Here is a 19,912-nt window from a genome sequence, read left to right as displayed (position 1 = left end):
AGAAGGACTCCTCATTCAAGCATGCATTTACTTATCCCTTCATTCCACCAAAAATGTATTAAACATGTACTATGTACTATGTGTTGGGCACTGTTCCAAGCACTTGGTATACAACAATGTGCTAAGTCAACGAGTTCTCTTGCCATTGTGGAGTTTCAAAGTAGGACAGACAGAAAAAGACAAGCAAAAAGGATATCACTGTGCTGTAGTGAAAAGATAAAAAAGAAACTTGCTGAGGGTGGTTAGAGAAGGTTTCTCTAGAGAGAGAGGACCTTTAATCAGAGGGTTTAGTGTAATGGGAAAAGATCTTTCCAGGTAAAGGGAACAGCATGTGCAAAGGAAGTTACAAAGAGGTTGGCAGTTTTGAGAAAGTGTAGCTGAAACTGGGTCCCTAACTCTAGAGAGGCAAGAAGGGCTTCAAACATCATAGGAGGGAGTTTAGTTTGAAGTCTATTTCTGGTAGAAAGCCTCTTGAAGGATACAGGCTGGGGAATAACACTATTCAATTTGTGTTTTCAAATGATCACTTTGGCAGCTAAGTAGATCAGGGATTATAAAGGGAGATGGGTGAGAGAAAAATGCAAATCTTGCATCTCTAAAAGAGATAATAAAGCTTATAATCTTCCAGATACAGATACACCATCTTTGTGTGCCATTTCAATAATATGCATGACTATTTATGGAGAATTTGGTATGCGCCAGATAGTGTAGACCAAGTGTGAGTACTACCTATGTCATTCCATGAAATACACACAAAGGAACCTCATGAAGTGTATGTTACCATTCTCAATTTAGAGACAAGAAACTGAGGGTCAGCAAGGCCTACTAAAGCATCCAGCATCCTATAATAGGTCATTGGCAGAGCCCTGGTTTGAATCTGGCTCCATCTGCCTCCAAACTGTCAATTGCATTCTCTGCACTTGCCAGGTTACATTCTTTACCCTCCTATGAATGTGTATAATATGCGATTTTGGTGAAAACTTAGCACTTTTAGAAATGGTCATTTGAGGAAACTCATCCAATCTTCAAGGCAAACCTAAGTCTTGAGTAAACTAAGAGAAATGATCTTGTAGTTCCTAGGTTTGGGATATAATCTTCAATCTCTGGCCATCTCGTTGGCTAAAATATTTTTATTTCATTGTCCTTGGTTCATTGTCCATTGTCCTTAAGAGGTCCTGCTAAGCAGCTAGTGGCAAATCGATACTCCCAAGGGGGAGAAAACCATAGCCAACATGTCAGTTTCCTAATTTAAAGCCATAATTTTGTGATCACAGAGTTTCTCTGCAAAATGTCAATGGAGTGATGACAAATCAGTAGTGTCTCCTAAAAATTCTGGAAGCGAAACCAGGACTGGGCTTTCCTGGCCAAATTAACACCCTCTCAGCTCTGATAAAATCACAAGCCCAGTATTTAAACAAAATGGGAAAAAGTGATAGGCACACATCAAAAACACATGACTGCAATACCTGCCTCCTCTTCTAAAGAGAGGCTTTACATGCACTCTGTGTATCAAAAAGCCATCTATAAACATCTATTGTCAGGCTGAAGAATTGTATATTTTTTCCTAGGTCTTGCTGATATTTTTAAGATAGCCTTCCTAACTACAAATTTTTAGGGCCACCCAAATAGTTCATCAGTTAAATTTCTATATTTAAGGATAGAGTTCATAGAACTCATGTTATACCCCAACTAGCCTGGGTTGTAGCCCATGACACCCCCATTTATTAAAAACAATGACAGCCTAAAGTAAAAATTGTTCAACTTCATTGTTAGACTATATAATATAGCTAATGACTATCTGAGGTCTCAAAAGAATTAGGCTAAAAACTGTACCATTTATACATCCCACTATAGTCTCTTTAAATTAAATTCTAAATGTTATTAAGTTGCTATTTTCTCTAACATGGAATACAAGCACCCTTCCATTATTTGAACAGTAGAAGAAACAGATTAGTAAAATATGTAATTTAAAATAATGAAATACAAGAAAAATGTTTGACCTTATGATTATTTTCAACAATGCTTTTTACTTTTTTGAACTTATTTTACTCATTAAATTAGATTACAGGTCCCATGTACACAATATATGACAACAGGAAGGAGTGGTTTAAAAGTACAATTATAAAACTAAACATAATAATAAATGTAATAGTAAAAATAGGATAAGTCCCCAAAGGACTCTTGGAAACTAACTGCAAATTATTATTCATTGTAACAGAAAATGAAAAACTCTTGTACTAGTGCATTTCAGGATAAACCACGTCAGGGGAAAACAAATTTACTTTAAAGTACCCTGAAAATTATGAACAACTTCACTAAAGATTGAAATATAATAAGGAGGATGACCAAAATGAATTTAGAGACTTCTGAAAGTTGAAAGTACTCTCTTCTTGCCTATTTATGTGCACACATGAGTCTGGAGAGAAAGTAAGGCAAAGTTACTTACGTGAAATTACTTGAAATTTAGCAGAAATAGAACTAGAATCCAGTTCCATCAGCCTTTGGTAGTCTACCTAATTTTTTTTTAATAAAGGACACAATACCTTTATTTTATTTATGTGGTGCTAAGGATCCAACCCAGTGCCCCACATATTCAAGGCAAGCCCTCTACCATTGAGCATAACCCCAGCCCCTAATTTTTTTAAAACTGTATAGTCTCCTACTTTTCTGTAATCCTTTGATATTTACCATATGTTAGGAATACATTTTTTGTGTTCCTTATTTCGTTAATACCACATGTCCTGTTTAATTCACCATTTTATAATTATTGCTGATTGTTTTTGTAGTCTTAGGGATTGAGCCCAGCACTACTACAGGGTTAAGTCCCCATCCCCTTCACTGAGCTTGAAACAGTGCCTGGCTCTTATTTAGTCCTCACATTAATTTTATAAAGTATAATTATCATTTCCACTTTATAGACAAGAAGGTTGTGACTATGGCTTCATTTGCTTGCTTTCTCAACCACTACAGCATGTTGATTGGTGGCCCCCCAAAAGATGTCCATGCCCTAACTCCTGGAACCTGTGAATGTGGCCTTATTTGGAAAAGATTCTTCATGAACGTAGTTAAGGATCTTGAAACAAAGATGACCTCGGATTTTCTGAGTTGGCCCTAAATTCAGTGATAAGATTCAAAATCAGAACAGAGGGAGACCCAAACACAGAAGCCATGTGAAAATGGAGGCAGATACTGAAGTGATGTGACCAGAAGTTAAGGAACTGAAGCCACCAGAAATTGGTAAAGAATAATTCTCCCCCAGAGCCTGGGAAACAGCAGATTTTGGACCCCTAGTCTCCAGAACTGTAAAAAGATAAATTTCTGTTGCTTAAGCCACACAGCTTGTAGTAATTTGTTACAGCAGCCCTGGGAAACCAATTCAATCACAAAATTCAATTATTTTGTATTGCCTTTGTCAGAACAGAAAGGGTCTCTATACTGTCACTCCATTTTTTTGTTTATTTGTTTATTTTTATTTTTTGTGATGTTGGTGATTGAACCCAGGTGAAATACAAGGCAAATGCTTCACCACTGAGCCATGTGTCTGGGCTGACCATCCTATATCTTTACTTATGAGAAAGGCCTAACCAAGCTTCTCTCTGTGTCCCATGAAGGCACCCTCTACAACTGATTCCTTACCATTAAATGTTTCCCCGAATGATGTGTCTGATAATAGTTCTTTTCTTCTGCAATTCAGAATCTTTGCTTTTATCCTCTCTCAAAGCAATGAATGGCAACACATACTTTTTGCAATTAAAATAATAAATGCCTTTCCCTATTCCTGGCATATTTTACACACTAATTAAGTTAGTACAAATAACATGAAACCTATTTTCACTTGAAAATGCAATTCATTCCTATATTACTAGTCTGGAAACTTCCTAATAATTGATGTTATATGTGAACATACATTTAACACATGCTTTGAACATATTTTGAAAGTATACTTAGTGTTTCAAATATTCCATGGCTCCTTTTTATTGATTTATTCTGATTGAAATTTATTTTTTATCCTATTGATATTATGCTGAATTATCTCTATTTGTCCATCCACATCTATCAACTCTTTTACCCTCTATCCTGCACTGGGTCCTCATGATGATTGAATCATCCAGAATTTCACCCATACTTGACTTAGATTATTTAGATGGTAAGATTTAGGACTTTGGAGTTCATGATATTTAAATTAGATTTTAGATCTTATCCACTGCACTCAGATCAGTCGTGTCCCTTTCTTGTCCTCTGGTTGTGGTGAGTTCAGTAGGTTAGAGGCACTGCCAGCAGAGTAAGGTCAGGGTATTTGTTCCTACTTTCTCGCTACAGGACTGAAGCCACACAGCTTATAGTAATTTGTTACAGCAATGACTGTGCTCCTCTGCCCAGGGACATAGCACCTGGACAATTAGATACCCCAAGCCCATGGCTACAATCCTCCAGGTCCTGCTGGCCCTTCCTGCTCTTCCAGCCTTGGGTGGTGGAACTGCACCTCCCTATCAATAGAAACTGGTCCTTCCAAGCACTGTTTGTTCTGTTTACTCTGCGCACACTGCCGTAAATAGTCTCTTCAATAAACTCTTCCAAGCAACACTTTGAGTGTGTTGTCTCTCTCCTGCCTGACCCTCACTCCAACAGCATTTGAGTATCCTCTGACAGCATCAACCTACACACTGAATAAATACTTCTCATTGAATAAAATCATTCTGGTTTTTCCAAATCCTTGTAGCTTCAGAGACCAATGTGGATCTTTTTCTCCTCTAGGAGTAACAAAAATGAAATGCGGTAGCATAGATGATTTTGTTTCTCTTGGACATTTATCCCTGGGATCCAACAGGATTCTTATCACTTAATGATTTGGGTTCTAAAATACCTGTCATCTCCATCAGTGATGCATTCAGGGAAGGCGAGGCTACAGCCAAATAGCATGATATGCTGGTAGCAACTGAGGCGATGGAGGTACATGAAGAACTTGATGAATTTCTCCATTTTCATGTTTTTGACAATTGAGTAGAGAGGTGTTAGCGTGGTGTGGTAGGGTAGCATCTGACATTGGCTGTGGGTGATGTTCATGCAGACACCTGGGAAGTGGAGACAATTACATTTAGAAGTAAACACATCAGAAATAAATGTTTGCAAACTGATTTGATATGACAGGTTACTGTGTTCATAGGATAAAGTATATTCTGCAAGTAATTATAGTAAAAATTGTTATAGCTATATAATTATGCACACATATGTGTAGTACATAGATATGATAATGGAATCATCCCATTAATACTTATAGAAGGAGAGCAATCATTTCCTGGGCAAATATATGGGAAAATATGTGGTCATACATAGCTGGTGGAATCACAGCTGAAGAAGATAAAATGTATCAAACAAATTTTAAACATGCATACCCTTTGACATGACACTCTAGAAACTCATGACACTCTAGAAACTCATCCTAAGGAAACCATCATGGTCATGAACACAGATTTATCTGCTGGTATCTTCATCTCTGCATAGTTTACTGTTTTTTAAGAGAGAAATCTAACTAAACATTCAACAAATGGAATTGGTTTAAAACATTAGGGAATGAATAACAATATTTTATGTATTTGACAGATATATAAAAATGCTTTAGAAGAATAACCATATACAATGATGCTCATAATATCATAAATAAAAACAGCAAGTCACAAAACAATCTGTGCCGCACTGTGATCTTGTTTCTGAAAACACACAATTATACAAGGATTGGCGACCCTCCCTATATCGCAATTTAGGGTCAGCTCAGAGCCTCTGACTTCATTTTCTCTCATATCAAGCTCTTCTGAGCCCCACCACAGCCACGGCCTTTCCATTTCCTTCATTCTAGAAACGTGCCTGGATGATCCAATATAAACCCAAATGTTGACATGGGTTCCTGGGATGAGATTTTAGGAGCCTTATATTTTTCTTTTATTCTGTAGTCGTATTGGTTTATATAAAGATGTATTGCTTTTATTCTTTAAAAAATGAGATAATCAAAATTAATTGTTATTGCTGTTGTTTAGCGAGTTGCTATTTAAAAGCAGAATCTTCAGGTTTTAGAAATACAGTGGAAGAATTAATCGTATTTTGAGGAAGGGAAAAATTAGAAGGGAAATCTCAATAAGAATAGGAACAATTCTTCTGATTGCTATACACTTCCCAGAGAACTGAAGAAAATGTACTCTCCAAACATAAGGTTAAGTTCACTTTAATAAAAATAATATTAAAAATAAGGCTGTATCTTTGATAAGATGGTCAAACACGTACATGTCTAAGACAAAATAAATGCCACCCACAGTAGCAGGATTTCCTACTCTTTCTGCTTCAGTCATTCAAACAGGTCACTTCACAGTCTACTTCTGTCTGCTAGGTCTTCTGCTAAGCACATTTCCAATCTCACTTTTCTTCCAGACTGCTCTAAAAACCTTCAAAGACCTATAAGAAGCCTCTCCCCTGAATGACCAAATTGTAGTCATCAGATCAAAGAGTCTCATACTTCATGAAAAGATACACTTCCCCATTGTTAGATAATATTCATTGATCACCCAAAAAGTGTTGAGCTCAGTGGGGCAAGATCAAAGCACAGTTTCCACTTTCAAAGGCAACCAATGACATGTGAAATTTTTCAAAGAACCTAAGGACAAGACACTTTCATATGCCTCACAAATTCAAAATACAAAATAAGAAAGGGAATTACAAAAAAATTCTCAAAGAAAAATATGGAAGCCACACAAATAGACAGATGTATACCTAAATTCAGTTTCCCGTAAGTGCTAAGGTGGAACAAACTGGCGGATTTCATGAAGATGAGGCTCAAATTATTCAGTGAGGGAAGTTAAAGCAGATGTCAGTGTGAAAGAGCATTATGGGCAGGGAGGAGGATATACAGTTAGCAGGCTCAAAAATGCCACACAGTGTACACTATGCTATGAGCACAGAGGTCTGCTTGTAAGACATAAAATTGTTTTTCTTTATCAAAAGCATGCAATTGTTTGCAGAAAATCAGATCCAAGAAGACGTTTATTGAAAATCAACCTTTGCTGGGCACCAAAACAGGCACTCAGATTCTCTCGTTCACAATTATCTTAATTTCACAACTCAGTGAAGTGATATTTTATCTATGTTATACATGAGAAAACTCAATTTCGGAAAACCCCCTGGGGGTACATAGCTGTGGAGAGCAAATTCCAGAGATGAAACCTCTGTCTTCTGAGTAACTTACAAATGGAGGCAACAGGTTAATGTAAATAGGGTGATTACATTACAAACAGTTCTTAAAGAGGATAATTATTAATGGCCCATGAAAGGAAGAAGCTAAAATTCATATAATATCACAAGGTCTGTGTATTAGTTCATATCTGTTTTCTCTTTCTAATAACACAATACACAGACTGGGTAATTGGAAAGAAGTTAACTTTGGCTCATGGTTCTAGAGATCTAAGAGTCAGGGGCCACATCTTGCTGGTGGGAAACTGCAGAGTCCTGGGCCAGCATGGGGCATCATGTGGCAGAAAAGCAAGCTTGTGAGCTCAGGGCTTTCTTCCTCTTCCTATGTAGCCACTGTGCATCATGGGGACCTTACCCTCATAGCTTCATTTAATCCTTAATACCTCCCAAAGGCCTCACCTCCAAACACCATTAGAATATGATTTTGAGGGTTCTATTTCCAATATATGAAATTTGAGGGGTACATGCAAACCACACAGTGTATCTATATTAATATACAATATACCCATATATACTCCACATGTTATAATTTATTTTAGTTATATTATTTTCTTTAGGAATTATCAGCTTTTAAATCTGCACACTTGAGCACAGACCACATCTGAAGCAATTAGATGACCCAAAACTCATGCCCCTCACCTAGACAAATGAAAACATAAAATATCGACAGATGGGCTGGAGAGATAGCTCAGTTGGTAGAGTGCTCGCCTCACAAGCACAAGGCCCTGGGTTCAATCCCCAGCACCACAAAAAAAAACAAAAAAAAATCGACAGATCATTCGAAAAAACACAAGATAGAAAAATCATAATTCAGTCAGCTATAATACATTCATGTCACTGTGAGTTGCACAAAAGAAAAAAAAAAGACATTTCTCTCTAGAATCTCTACTCAGGAAAAGATGAAAAAGTAATATAAAATCCTAAGTCTCAGAAGTCTCAGAATAATTAGTATAGACACAAACACTAATGTCTTATATTTGTGTAAAGGTTTTCCAAAGTGCTATCAAATTATAAATTTTCATCCTAAGACTATAACACATATTTTCTCGTTATACATTAAGAAACTAAGACTCTTGTAGGTATGTAAGTAGACAGCAAGACGATGAAGAGAGAGATGGATGGGCGAATAAATAGCTAAGCAGACCAAAAAAAAATGACTTAAGAGAAACACAAGGTAATAACAGAAATGAGACTTTTGTTCAGGGCCTCCACCTGTCATGGCAACATCTCCTTCCTCCACCACACCTGTCAATAGTACAGCAAACACTGAAGAAAGCCCCAAAAGCAAAGTTTAATACTGGGTGGATGATGAAGAAAGATTAGATGAAAAGGAAGAATTCATTTTGTGGTTGAAAGATAAAAAAGGTCTGGATTAGCAGAGGTATATGAAAGGGTACTCTTGGTAAAGAAAAAGAAAAATTTAAAGATTGAGAATAAATGCATGTGACAAAGAAAGATTATAAAATTTAAGCCTGGGCTGAAATATTCATCAAACTTAGCTAAGAATTTGCTCATAGTCAGCAAATATAAAAGGGAATAACTTCTAAGCCTCTGAACTTCAAGCCTTTTATATTCAGGTAATTGTATCAGTTTCCTATTACCCACCTCAGCACATGGAGCAATTAATTTTCCTAGAATGTTCCATTGTACTTGAGACATGTAATTCTGGTATTGTATGTGTATACATTCTCACCAGGAGAAATGAGTTTTCATAAGCCAGTCACATGATATGCAATGTCACTTCTCCCTGAGGAAGGGGTGAACCACTACTGAAAATGGGCTCATTTGCTATTGTTTCTCAAACTTGGTTTTCATAGGGAGAAAGAAAGGAGGGTGTTATTTTTCTTCACTAAGAACTTACTACTGGGTCTAACAGAAATTAAAGAGCAGGGCTGATACACAAGAAGACGTATAACTAACCAAAGTGTTCCTATAGACACCATTATTCTGTTAACTATTTTAAAGAAGTTACATCAAGTTGGGAACTAAGGAGGAGAATCTGAAAACAGATCTGAAAAACAAAATTGCTTCTTGATGCAGTATACTTTTGGTTTAGTCTAGTCTGGTGTAGTCTGGTCTGGTCTGATCTGGTTTGCAATGCTGGGGGTCAAACCCAGGGCCTCCTCAAGTGTGCTAGGCAAGCACTGTACCACTGAGCCACATCCCCAGCCCCCAATACAGAGTATTTCAAGTAAGACAGAAATATTTATTCTTATTAGTGATTCAGTCCTAAAGCTCCATTGCTAGTAAGACATGATTTAATCACAAATTTTTAGAGTACTCATTGATTAAAAGGCAGGTCTCAACTTGAGAAAAACATTTAAAAATATGAAAATAAAGTGTTGCTGAAAGATGTCAGTGATTTGTTTTGTTTTCATAATCTGACTCAATGACTTTCTAGATGAAACTTGTACTTTCTCTGCTCATACCCCATTGCAAATACTTCTAGATTCTAGAATCAGGAAGCAAAGATGGGTGGGACTTTGTAGGAATTTTCTTTATGCTCAATTGGAAATTATGATAAATTCTGTTTTGTCTAACTTTTATAATTAAGTAATATGAATTTTAAAACTTCTTCTAATTTTAATAGCAGAATTAAGAATGGTTAACTTTCCTAAACTAACATATACTTCATCAACAGTCCTGAGTAATCCTAAATAATGATACCCACAGTCAGATAGGGCTGGGGCAGGGGTGCAGATTCATTTACTAGACATTTCTTCACTGAGTTTTTATATTAATGATTTTTGTCATTCACATTCTCTATTTTCCTTAATTATAAATGATTTTACTTTAAATCTATGTGGTATGGTTAATATTTGTATTTACTTTTGAATTGCATAGCATTTATTTCAACAGTGTTCTTTTTAAAATTTCTTAAAATCAAATAAAATATCATTTTTTAAATATAATCAAAACTGTATCTAAACCATAGTGATTAGAATACAAAGTAGTATTGTTTGATAGAATAGAACTCAAACCAAAAATAATGAAAAATCAACTTTCTAAAGTACTTTGGTACCATTTGTCTAATATTCTAACAGGAGCCTTTGGTAACCTTTCTGACTTCCTTTACACTATTTTACATTTCATTAAAGGCCTACTAGAGTGGATTCCATTGTGCCGGGAGGTGACATTTTATCAGAGCACATTGATTTGCCCTAATTTACCTAAACTGCCTCATTTGAACTTGGGGATTTACTTCACGGTTCTCCCCTGTAGACCCTTCTCCATTTGTTTGTTCTACTTCCTGATCCTAAGGATGCAATGAGATCATAAAGCAGAGTTTTTGTACACAGCTCTTTTTAGTAGTTTGAGAAAAAAGATCATGAGGGGCTTGGCCTCCTTCCCAAATTTCCCTTTCCTATTCCTCTCATTCAGTCTGTCATTAATTTTGTTTTTGCTTCCCATATCATATCCTTTATTACCACATCTTTAGTTTAAATCCTTTTTCTGGTTATGCTGTTCTGAACCTTCTCACATTACCACTTCTGTCTGTGTACTTTTGTCCTCAGTATTTACGTTTGTTCTCAGCCCTTTCACACACTCATTTGCTCATTTGCCCGCCTTATAAGCTATTATCTCTGTGTCACAGCTGAGGAAACAAGGTTAAGTGATTTCCCCCAAGGTTCACACAGCTAGTGAATGGCAAAGCTGGGTTTTAGCTCATCTTACCCCAAGTCCAAGTTTATTTCTATCAACAGCTGTCAAGCATCATAGTTAAAGGCATCTTCTCACCTGGGTTTATGCTGCTACTCAGTGGGGGAACTTGAGCCCCCCCAAAGGCAGGCAGGGCTTTGCTCACTTTTCATCCAATAAACTTCTATTGATATCACCTACTATGCGTCAAGCAAAATGATACTCTAGCAACAAAGCAAATGATACTAAGCAAAACAAAATCCATGGCTTATGGAGCTTATGGTCTAGTAAAACACACACACACACACACACACCCACACACACACACACACACACACACACACATAAAGGTCCATCAACATCTAAAGAAAATATTTTTTTTAATTTTTTTACAGTTATTTGATACATTTTTAAAATTAACTTTTATTGTAAACAAATGGGATACATGTTGTTACCGTTTGTACATGGAGTAAACGCATACCAATGGTGTACTCATACATTTGCATAGGGTAATGGTGTTTGATTCATTCTGTTATTTTTTCCTCCCCCCCCCACCCCTCTCACCTCTCTTTTCCCTCTATACAGTCCCTCCTTCCTCCATTCTTGCCCCCCTCCCACCCCCGATTCTGTGTCATCATCCGCTTATCAGCGAGATCATTCGTCCTTTGGTTTTTTGAGACTGGCTTATTAAATATTTTTTAAAAGACATAAATAAATAAATATTATCCAACGTACATGATTATACACATGGTCATAGCCCCAATGCTCAGAAAGACTCAAGGGAGCAGATGTGCCTTCATAAAGGAAGACTAACATCACAATAAGTTTATTCTCATTAGGACTGCACAAAGACTATTAGCTTTGTGAAAATTGTCGGAATTCACTTGGAGTCACTTGTGTCAACCCTAACAATAGATAAATAAATCCGAGAGGTTATAAAAGGAGAGTTCTCATGCATGACTGCTTGGTAAAAGTGACTCTCACAAAAGACTTCCAGAAACAACATGGCACAAGGGTCACCACAATCTCACACAAAAATACTTCTGTAAAGATGTCCACCCAAACCAGAAGAATGAGAAATTATACTTCATCTACATATTATGTATCAAAGTGTCATGTATACTGTCATGTATAGCTAATCAGAACAAATTTTAAAAATGAAAAATGCTCACCTAATGAATGTTTTCTCACTTGGACTGATACTGCCTTTGCTATTGATCCTTCTACCCAGGCATTATTGTTTAAAAATATCTTATATAACCTTGTATCCCCTCAAAAGGCTTCCCCTTGCCTCAACTTCTATGAATATGCAGTTTGCTGTGGTGGGCACATTCCCCTTGTGATGTTCCACTATTCACAAAGAAACTTAACCTTTGGAGAGTCTCCCTCTAATTGTTATTTAGGTTGACATTCTTAAAAGTAAATTACTCTCTAAGAAATATCAGAACTAAATATTCAAACAGCCTAACTATTATAAAATTCTAATGCCAAAAAAAAATTGACCCAGCCTGTGGGCTTTTCATTAAGTCATATTCATGCTCAAATATATTGCTTGTTGCATCCTATCTTTATTGTTCCTATTATAATATTTAAGTTATCATCAGTTCATATTTTATGGGATTTATAGTCATCAAACAAGAACATCAAAGGGAAGCAACTCTCTTTTCTTCACTAGAATATTCATAGCCGCTAAACTACACTATATATGGATACAGGGAGCTGTAGCAGAGGCCTGACTTCAAAAACTAGCCTTTTCAGAGGACAGCAAATATTTCCATATGCATCCCATTTAAAAGTGCTTCTGTAAAAATCATCTTTTCTGAGTCCGCCTTATGGGCCATTCAGCTCTAGGCTTCACTCTCCTGGTTAGGAGACCCAGGTTGCTCTGCTGTGCAGGAGTTGAAGAACGCTAGGGAAAAGGACTGGCTCCTGAACACCCGGAAATGGTTCAAAAAACTGGAGAGACACTGCCCTGAATGAAAGCAGGGAGCTTTAAGCAGAAAGCTTGAAGAGCCATTCATGTATAAATTTGATTTTATGAAGCACAGCAAGAACAGACAAGGATTGAAATTATAGAGTTCCTTGAATTACCACAAAGGAAAAACACCATGTACCATTGCTTACATCAAGAAATAGAACATTAATGATGCCCTGAGAACACCTGCCTGCCCTCTTCCTCTTAGTACCCCTCCATAATGTCTGATGAGAGTGGATGGCGAAGAGCTAGCTGGCACTGACCTGATAGGGAGCAAGCTGGGGACTCAGGATTCAAGAAGATGACGTTTTGAGAAACCTGGAACCAACTCAAAGCCGCCAGGTGAGTCTCTCCCACTGGGGAGGCGCCCTGGATGGGGCGGTAGTCCCGGAATGCAGGGAACTTTGTGAAATAGAGCTGCCCAACAAGACCCCCCCACCCCACCCCCAGCGGTGAACTTGGACAACCGGGAGCATTGTAGAGGAGGGCTGCTCAGCAAGACGCTCTGGCTGGAGCAAAGGCCCCGGACCGTAGGCGGCTGCTAGGAGGAGGAGCCCCACAGAGAGACGCTTATGAGCAGAGGGAAAGTTCCACAACTGGGGGCAGCTTCTCTGAGGAGGGGCCGCCCAACGAGAAGCTTCGGCACAGGGCTAGGCTCCCGGGGCCAGGAGGTAGGTCCAGGCCCCTGGGATCATTGTAGAGGAGGGCTGCCCAGCCCAGACAGTAGTTCTGGATTGAGGGGAACCTCTAGGAGGGGAACTGACCAGCGAGATGCCCCACCAGATGAGTCTTCCGTGCCGGGCGAGGCTTTCCCACAAGGGCAATAGAACAAGAGACACAGGCCCAAACAAGCCTTGCCTCAGCCCACAGACTAGTTCCCCTTTGGTCAACAAGTGGAGGCACCTCTGCCCACTAGCAGGGAATATATCCCACCTGAAGGCCACCACCCCCAGAGAGGCAGCTTCCTTGTGGAGCACTGCACTATCAACTTCCTCCAAGACTTCAGGCTACTGAAGGATAAGAGGTGAGTTACTGGAAATCTATAGGGACCCTATAAGCCAATAGAGGAAATCTGCAATATCTCAGCATTCCACTGATACTTGACCAATATAAGAAACAAGGGAAGAAAATGTCCCAAACAAATCTAGATGACACCATGTCCAATGACAGCATGGCAGAAGAAATGTCAGAAAGAGAGTTCAGAAAATACATATTTAAAATGATCAGGGAAGCAAACAATGAGATGAAAGAGCAAATGCAGGCATTGAATGATCGCACCAATCAACAGTTAAAAGAGCAAATACAGGCTGGGGAGACAGCTCAGCTGGTAGAGTTCTCGCCTTGCAAGCACAAGGCCCTGAGTTCAATCCGAAGCACCACAAAAAAAAAAAAAAAAAAAAAAAAAAAAAGAGCAAATACAGGAAGCAAAAGATCATTTCAATAAAGAGTTAGAGATATTGAAAAAAAAAAAAACAGAAATCCTTGAAATGAAGGAAACAATAAACCTAAATAAAACAAGTAAAAAACTCCATAGAAAGCATAACCAATAGGATAGAACACCTGGAAGACAGAACCTCAGATATCGAAGACAAAATATTTATTCTTGAAAAAAAAGTTGACCAAACAGAGAAGATGGTAAGAAATCATGAACAGAATCTGCAAGAATTATGGTATATCATGAAAAGGCCAAATTTAAGAATTATTGGGATTGACAAAGGCTTAGAGAAACACACCAAAGGAATGAACAATCTATTCAATGAAATAATATCAGATAATTTCCCAAATCTGAAGAATGAAATGGAAAATAAAGTACAAGAGGCTTATAGGACTCCAAATATACAAAGTTACAACAGACCCACACCAAGGCACATTATTATGAAAATACCTAACATACAAAATAAAGACAGAATTTTAAAGGCCACGAGAGAAAAGAATCAAATTACATTCAGGGGGAAACCAATACAGATATCAGCAGATTTTTCAATCCAGACCCTAAAAGCTAGAAGGGCCTGGAACAATAATTTTCAAGCCCTGAAAGAAAACTGATGCCAACCAAGAATCTTATACCCAACAAAACTTACCTTCAGATTTGACGATGAAATAAAATCCTTCCATGATAAACAAAAGCTAAAAGAATGTACAAAAAGAAAGCCAGCATTATAGAACATTCTCAGCAAAATATTCCATGAGGAAGAGATAAAAAACAATGATGCAAATCAGAAAAGAAAGGAACTATCCTAAAGGAACAGACAAATAAAGGAAAAACCAAGTCATGTCAAAAAACAAAAATGAGCCAAATGACTGGGAATACAAATCATATCTTAATAATAACCCTGAACATTAATGGCCTGAACTCATCAATCAAAAGACATAGACTGGCAGATTGGATTAAAAAGAAAGATCCAACAATATGCTGCCTTCAAGAGACTCAACTCATAGAAAGAGATACCCACAGACTAAAGGTGAAAGGATGGGAAAAAACATACCATGCACATGGACTTAGCAAAAAAGCCAGAGTATCCATCCTCCTATCAGATAATGTGGACTTCAAGCCAAAGTTAGTCAGAAGAGATAAAGAAGGACATTTCATACTGCTTATGTCAGCTGTTATGTCAGCAAGACATAACAATCATAAACACCTATGCCCCAAACTTTGGCTCATCAATGCACGTCAAACAAATCCTTCTCAATTCCAGAAATCAAATAGACCACAACACAATAATACTAGGTGATTTTAACACAGCCACAGTACACTAAAGGAGTTAAAGAAAACCTTAGAAAATGGAAAGATCTCCCATATTCTTGGATAGGCAGAATTAATATTGTCAAAATGGAATGGCCATACTACCAAAAGTGCTATACAGATTCAATGCAATTCCAATTAAAATCCAAATGGTGTACCTTACAGAAATAGAGCAAGGAATCATGAAATTCATCTGGAAGAATAAGAAACCCAGAATAGCTAAAGCAATCCTTAGCAGTAAGAGTGAAGGCAGGGGGTATCGCAATACCAGAACTTCGACAATACTACAAAGCAATAGTAACAAAAACGGCATGGTATTGGTACCAAAATAGACAGGTAGATCAATGGTACAGAATAGAGGACACGGACACAAACCCAAATAAATACAATTTTCTCATACTAGACAAAGGGGCCAAAAATATGCAATGGAGAAAAGATAGCCTCTTCAACAAATGGTGCTGGGAAAACTGGAAATCTATATGCAGCAGAATGAAATTAAACCACTATATCTCACCCTGCACAAAACTCAACTCAAAATGGATTAAGGACTTTGGAATCAGACCAGAGACCCTTTATCTTATACAAGAAGAAATAGGTCCAAATCTTCAACATGTCGGCTTAGGATCAGACTTCCTCAACAGGACTCCCATAGCACAAGAAATAAAAGCAAGAATCAATAACTGGGATAGATTCAAACTAAAAAGCTTTCTCTCAGCAAAGGAAACTATCAGTAATGTGAAGACAGAGCCTACAGAGTGGGAGAATATCTTTGCCACTCATACTTCAGATAGAGCACTAATTTCCAGAATATATAAAGAACTCAAAAAACTACACCAATAATACAAGTAACCCAATCAACAAATGGGCTAAGGAAATGAACAGACACTTCGCAGAAGAAGATCTACAAACGATCAACAGATACATGAAAAAATGTTCAACGGGGTTTTCAAGATGGCGGCCTAGAGGGTGGCTGCATTTCATGTTGCTCCAGGACTCAGGATTCAAAAGAGGAGATATTGAGACGCTTGGGACCAACTCAAAGCAGCCGGGTGACTCTCACCCCCTGGGGAGGCATCCCGGATGGGACAGTGGTCCTGGAACACAGGAAACTTTGTGAAGTAGAACTGCCGGCGAGACGCCCCTCCCCCCGCTGGAGCAGTGAACTGGGACAGCTGGGAGCGCCGTAAAGGAGGCCGCTCGGCACAGCGCTGGGACTCGGAGCAACCACTGGGGCTCCGGCGGCTGCCCAGGGGAAGAGTGGCGAGGAGAGCTGTGTGGACTCAGGACACCGGGGCCTGCCCTGAGGAGGAGGAGGAGGAGCGCGGCCGCTTGGATTCGGGGTGACTACACCAGAGCTACAGGCGGTTGCCAGAGAAGGGGCTGCGTGGCGAGCTGTTTGGACTCAGACCACTTCTGAACCCCGGGGCCTGCCCAGAGGAGTAGGAGGAGGCGGAGGAGGAGCTCGGCGGGTCCTTTGGACTCGCAGTGACTGCATTAGAGCTCCAGGCGGCTGCTCAGAGGAGAAGGCGAGTGGTGAGTTGTTTGGACTTAAAGTGACAGCTCCTGAACACAGGGGGGCTGCCTGGAGGAGAAGCGTGGTGGGACGCTTGGTCTTGAGTGGCCGCACCAGAGCTCCGGGCGGTTGCCCAGAGGACCTGTGCTGCGGGTCACGTGGACTCAGAGCCACTCAGAGCGACCGCTCCTGAACACCCCGGGGGTTATCTGGAGAAGGAGGAGGAACGGGGAGGGTCACTTCAACTCAGAGTGATTGATTGCCCAGGGCTACGGGTGGTTGGTGGAGGAGGAGGCACGCAGTGAGTTTCTTGGACTCCTAGTGACCGCACCGGAATACTGGGCGGCTGTCTGGAGGAAGAGGCGTGTGGCGGGTCTCTGGGACTCAGAGCGATTGTACAGGGCCCCAGGTGGCTGCTCAGAGGAGGGACCGCATAGCCAAGCAATTAGGTGCAGAGCAGGGTCCCAGGATCTAGGAGGCTTCTTGGTGGAAGAGCCGCACAGAGACACGCTTAGGGTGGAGCGAAGGTTCCAGGCCTGCGGGCAGATTCTCTGAGGAAGGGCAGCCTAGGGAGAGTCATCTGCGAAGGGTGAGGCTCCCAGGCCCAGGAGGTAGGGCCGGGCCCCTGGGAACATTGCAGAGGAAGGCAGCCCAGCCCAGGCGGTAGCTGTAAATTGAGGGGAACCTCTAGGAGGGAACTGACCAGCGAGACCTCCGCACTGGGTGAGTCTTCCCTGCTGGGTGAGGTTTCCCCACAAGGACGGTAAAACCAGAGACACAGGCCCAAACAGGCCTTGCCTCAGCCCACAGCCTAGGTCCCCTTTGGATGACCATTGGTCAGCAAGTGGAGGCACCTCTGCCCACTAGCAGGGATTATACCCCACCTGAAGGCCACCACTCCTAGAGAGGCAGCTTCCTTGTGGAGCACCGCATTATCAACTTCCTCCAAGACTTCAGCCTACTGAAGGCTAAGGGGGGGATATATATAGAAATCTTCAGGGACATTGTAAGTCAATAGAGGAAATCTGCAATATCTCAGCAGTCCTCTGATACCTGAACAATATGAGAGAACAAGGAAAGAAAATGCTGCAAACAAATCTAGATGTTACATCAATAAAACCCAATGACAGCATGGCAGAAGAAATGACAGAAAAGGAGTTCAGAATGTACATAATTAAAATGATCAGGGAAGCAAACGATGAGATGAAAGAGCAAATGCACACACTGAATGATGAGATGAAAGAGCAAATGCAGGCATTGAATGATCGCACCAATCGACAGTTAAAAGAGCAAATACAGGAAGCAAAAGATCATTTCAATAAAGAGTTAGAGATATTGAAAAAAAACCAAACAGAAATCCTTGACATGAAGGAAACAATAAACCAAATTAAGAACTCCATAGAAAGCATATCCAATAGGATAGAACACCTGGAAGACAAAACCTCAGACATTGAAGACAAAATATTTAACCTTGAAAACAAAGTTGAACAAACAGAGAAGATGGTAAGAAATCATGAACAGAATCTACAAGAACTATGGGATATCATGAAAAGGCCAAATTTAAGAATTATTGGGATTGAGGAAGGCCTAGAGAAACAAGCCAAAGGAATGAACAATTTATTCAATGAAATAATATCAGAAAATTTCCCAAATCTGAAGAATGAAATGGAAAATCAAGTTCAAGAGGCTTATAGGACTCCAAATACACAAAATTACAACAGACCCACACCGAGGCACATTATAATGAAAATACCGAACTACAAAATAAAGACAGAATTTTAAAGGCTGTGAGAGAAAAGAACCAAATTACATTCAGGGGGAAACCAATACAGATATCAGCAGATTTTTCAATCCAGACCCTAAAAGCTAGAAGGTCCTGGAACAACATTTTTCAAGCCCTGAAAGAAAATGGATGCCAACCAAGAATCTTATACCCAGCAAAACTTACCTTCAAATTTGACGATGAAATAAAATCCTTCCATGATAAACAAAAGCTAAAACAATTTACAAAAAGAAAGCCAGCATTACAGAACATTCTCAGCAAAATATTCCATGAGGAAGAGATGAAAAACAAAGAATACAATCAGCAAAGGGAGGAATTATCCTAAAGGAATTGTCAAATAAAGGAGGAAACAAGTTGTGTCAAACAAATAAATAAATAAAATTTAAAAAATGAACCAAATGACCGGGAAACCAAATCATATCTCAATAATAACCCTGAATGTTAATGGCCTGAATTCATCAATCAAAAGACATAGACTGGCAGATTGGATTAAAAAGAAAGATCCAACAATATGTTGCCTGCAAGAGACACACCTCATAGAAAAAGATACCCATAGACTAAAGGTGAAAGGATGGGGAAAAACATACCATGCACATGGACTCAGCAAAAAAGCTGGAGTATCCATCCTCATTTCAGATAATGTGGACTTCAAGCCAAAGTTAGTCAGAAGGGATAAAGAAGGTCATTTCATACTGCTTAAGGGAAGCATAAATCAGCAAGATATAACAATCATAAACATCTATGCCCCAAACAGTGGCTCATCCATGTATGTCAAACAAATCCTTCTCAATTTCAGAAACCAAATAGACCATAACACAATAATACCAGGTGATTTTAACACGCCTCTCTCACCACTGGACAGATCTTCCAAACAAAAATTGAACAAAGAAACCATAGATCTCAATAACACAATCAATAATTTAGACTTAATGGACATTTATAGAATATACCATCCAACCAAGAGCGAATACACTTTCTTCTCAGCAGCACATGGATCCTTCTCTAAAATAGACCATATATTAT

The 19,912-nt window shown here is 39.2% G+C and overlaps 1 protein-coding gene across 1 annotated transcript in view; it reads right to left on the bottom strand.

Annotated features, from left to right (window-relative positions):
• Positions 1-19,912, bottom strand: part of CORIN (corin, serine peptidase) — a 337,588-nt gene that overhangs the window by 218,382 nt on the left and 99,294 nt on the right. The window contains 1 exon segment of the mRNA XM_079153921.1: positions 4,865-5,072. Coding sequence (XP_079010047.1) covers positions 4,865-5,072 — 208 coding nt within the window.

This window comes from Sciurus vulgaris, assembly GCF_902686455.1.
Source record: "Sciurus vulgaris genome assembly, chromosome: 9".
NCBI classification, from domain to species: Eukaryota; Metazoa; Chordata; class Mammalia; order Rodentia; family Sciuridae; genus Sciurus; species Sciurus vulgaris.
Note: the sequence above shows the minus strand (reverse complement) of the source record. Positions and strands in the feature narration are given on the sequence as shown.